General features: G+C 33.7%; 1 protein-coding gene across 1 annotated transcript in view; it reads right to left on the bottom strand.

The window, feature by feature from the left end:
* Positions 1–2500, bottom strand: part of LOC143021418 (uncharacterized) — a 40902-nt gene that overhangs the window by 34084 nt on the left and 4318 nt on the right. The window contains exon 2 of the mRNA XM_076178865.1: positions 1991–2030. Within this exon, the coding sequence (XP_076034980.1) occupies positions 1991–1999 (9 nt within the window). The 5' untranslated portion in view covers positions 2000–2030. The remainder of the gene's footprint in view (positions 1–1990; positions 2031–2500) is intronic.

Below are 2500 nucleotides of genomic sequence, written 5' to 3'. Positions count from 1 at the left end.
TGTCGATCACGAGACCATCATGTGATCCAGAACCATGGGGAATAACACGCACACACACATACATTCGAAATTATAAATATCTTTCAACTATTTGTTTCTCCCTATCCTTGCGCGTGGTGCCTTTTACTATAGCCATAATAGTGTGAAAATACGGAACCAATCTCCACGTCAAAAAAAAAAAAAAAAAAAAAAAAAAAGATTATATATATATATATATATATATATTCCAGAAACCACTTGGAAAATAAAATAAATGAATACCGAACGTTTTCGTTTATTCAAGACATCATCAGGGTACAAAGGATCCTTTGTACCCTGATGATGTCTTAATAGACGAAAACGTTCGGTATTCATTTCTTTTATTTTCCAAGTGGTTTCTGCAAGTATTGTTGTCACGTGTGCTTAGTAGTTTGTTTTGCATATATATAATACATATATATATATATATATATATATATATATATACATATATATATATATGCAACACAATTCACTAAAACGCGTGAATGTAAGATATCTTAGAAAACCACTTGGGAAATAAGACACAGCGATCCGAACGTTTTCGTCTATTCAGACATTTTCAAGGAATACAGAAAAGTAATAGGCATGACAGGAACATGTGAGTTCACACAAGACAGGTTTTCAACAGAGCGTACCAGGACGGGGACACACCGTGAGCTGCTACATAATCAACAATTTCCTTTACAATGAAAATATCAAGTATATATAAGCCTATATTTACTTTCATAATGTTATCAAAAGAATGTTTCACAAGACTTATCAAATATTCTTTTGAAATCATTATGAAAGTAAATTTAGGCTTATATAAACTTGATCATTTAATTGTAAAGAAAATTGTTGATTATGTAGCAGCTCACGGTGTCCCCGTCCTGATACGCTCTGTTGAAATATATTATATACATATATATATATATATATATATATATATATATATATATATATACATATATATATATATATATATATATATATACATATATATATATATATATATATATATATATATATATATGCACTCGTATATATTCAACCACTAAAGTCCAGTCAAACACTTAACTGAGAACATCTACATCGAACGACATCTGGCACTCTAAACTTAGCCCCATTCAAAGTAACAATAAATGAATAAATACATAACTAATGAGAACAAATAAATAAAGAAAGCAGAATATGTAAACAATGGAGACATCAGGCGTCAGCTTTCGCGACTTTGTTTGAAAAACGATTTTCGTTCCAAGCAAGAGCGCATGCGCATTGCATACTGGCCACACTGCCCATGACCAAAATCATAACAATGGTGGTAATGCAGGTGATATTGATGATTGATGACGAAAATGATGATAATGACAACCGATAATTCATACAGTGAAATATTTATATACATTGTAATAAAAATAATAATAAATTAATAAGTAAATACATTAATACAAATTGATAAATAAGAAATATCTTTGAAATAGTTATCCTGATGTATACTAACTTGGTAGGTCTTCTCTTTACTACTATTCAAGTGGAATTATATTCCTCAAGTTTCAAGATATCTATCATTGCATTTTATGTTTTTTTTTCTTCTGAGAACAAGTAACTTAGTCTATTATTCAAATTTATTTTCTGAATTCCCCTCCCGTGTGGGGACTCAATACGTTTTAAGCAGTCAATCTTTCAGTGGACTTTGGTAAAACAAATCTCAATTCAAAAAATGAAATCTTAATCATTTGTGTACAAATAGAAGCACAGGTCCTTTCAGTCAAAAATGTTCTACATCTTCACAAAAATTTTCAAACAGGTGAGCGAAACTAAAACGTTATGACGTCATCAACCTTTCCCTTCTGTGATTGGTGGGAACGAGACGTAGGGGGCGTGGCTTGAGGTCTAGACGACACTCGTTTCTTCGTCCTGCTTTCCCACGGAGGAAAAAAAAAAAAAAAAAAAAAAAAAAAAATGGACCAAACCTACAGCTTGTACTTACCCAATACATCTTCTGTCGAATCGAACGCACGCCAACGACACTGAAATTAGAGTACAGGAATGGTCTAATATTAGAAATATCTAACTTCAAAATAAATAATACATCATCTTGGTCTCTCCTAATGTGGCGGCATACTAAGCATTTCTCAATAGCATGCTACTTGCTTTTGCTACTTCGTCATATAGTGAGAAGCTGAAAGCCGAACTAAGAGAAGCTAAAACCAGACGACATATTGTTGAGATGTTCTTACGGAAGCCTAGAATACTGTAACCCGTTTCGACTCAAACTAAATAGCAAAAGCAAGTAGCATGCTAGCCTAGTGTGCCGCCACCTGAAGTGTGATCGTTCGGGTGGAACAACTTGGGGGTGGAGGGAGGAGTCGGTTGACTGTGGTCTTTACGTGGATGTGGTGACTGATCTGATCATTACAGGATCATACTCGTCTTCAGGCTTCAGGCTTTCCTGAAGCTGATGGAGGATACCACTGCGTGTGTGATTCACCTTGGTCTT

The sequence above is a fragment of the Oratosquilla oratoria genome, chromosome 42 (genome assembly GCF_046742065.1).
Source record: "Oratosquilla oratoria isolate Oo_2021 chromosome 42, ASM4674206v1, whole genome shotgun sequence".
Taxonomy (NCBI): domain Eukaryota; kingdom Metazoa; phylum Arthropoda; class Malacostraca; order Stomatopoda; family Squillidae; genus Oratosquilla; species Oratosquilla oratoria.
Note: the sequence above shows the minus strand (reverse complement) of the source record. Positions and strands in the feature narration are given on the sequence as shown.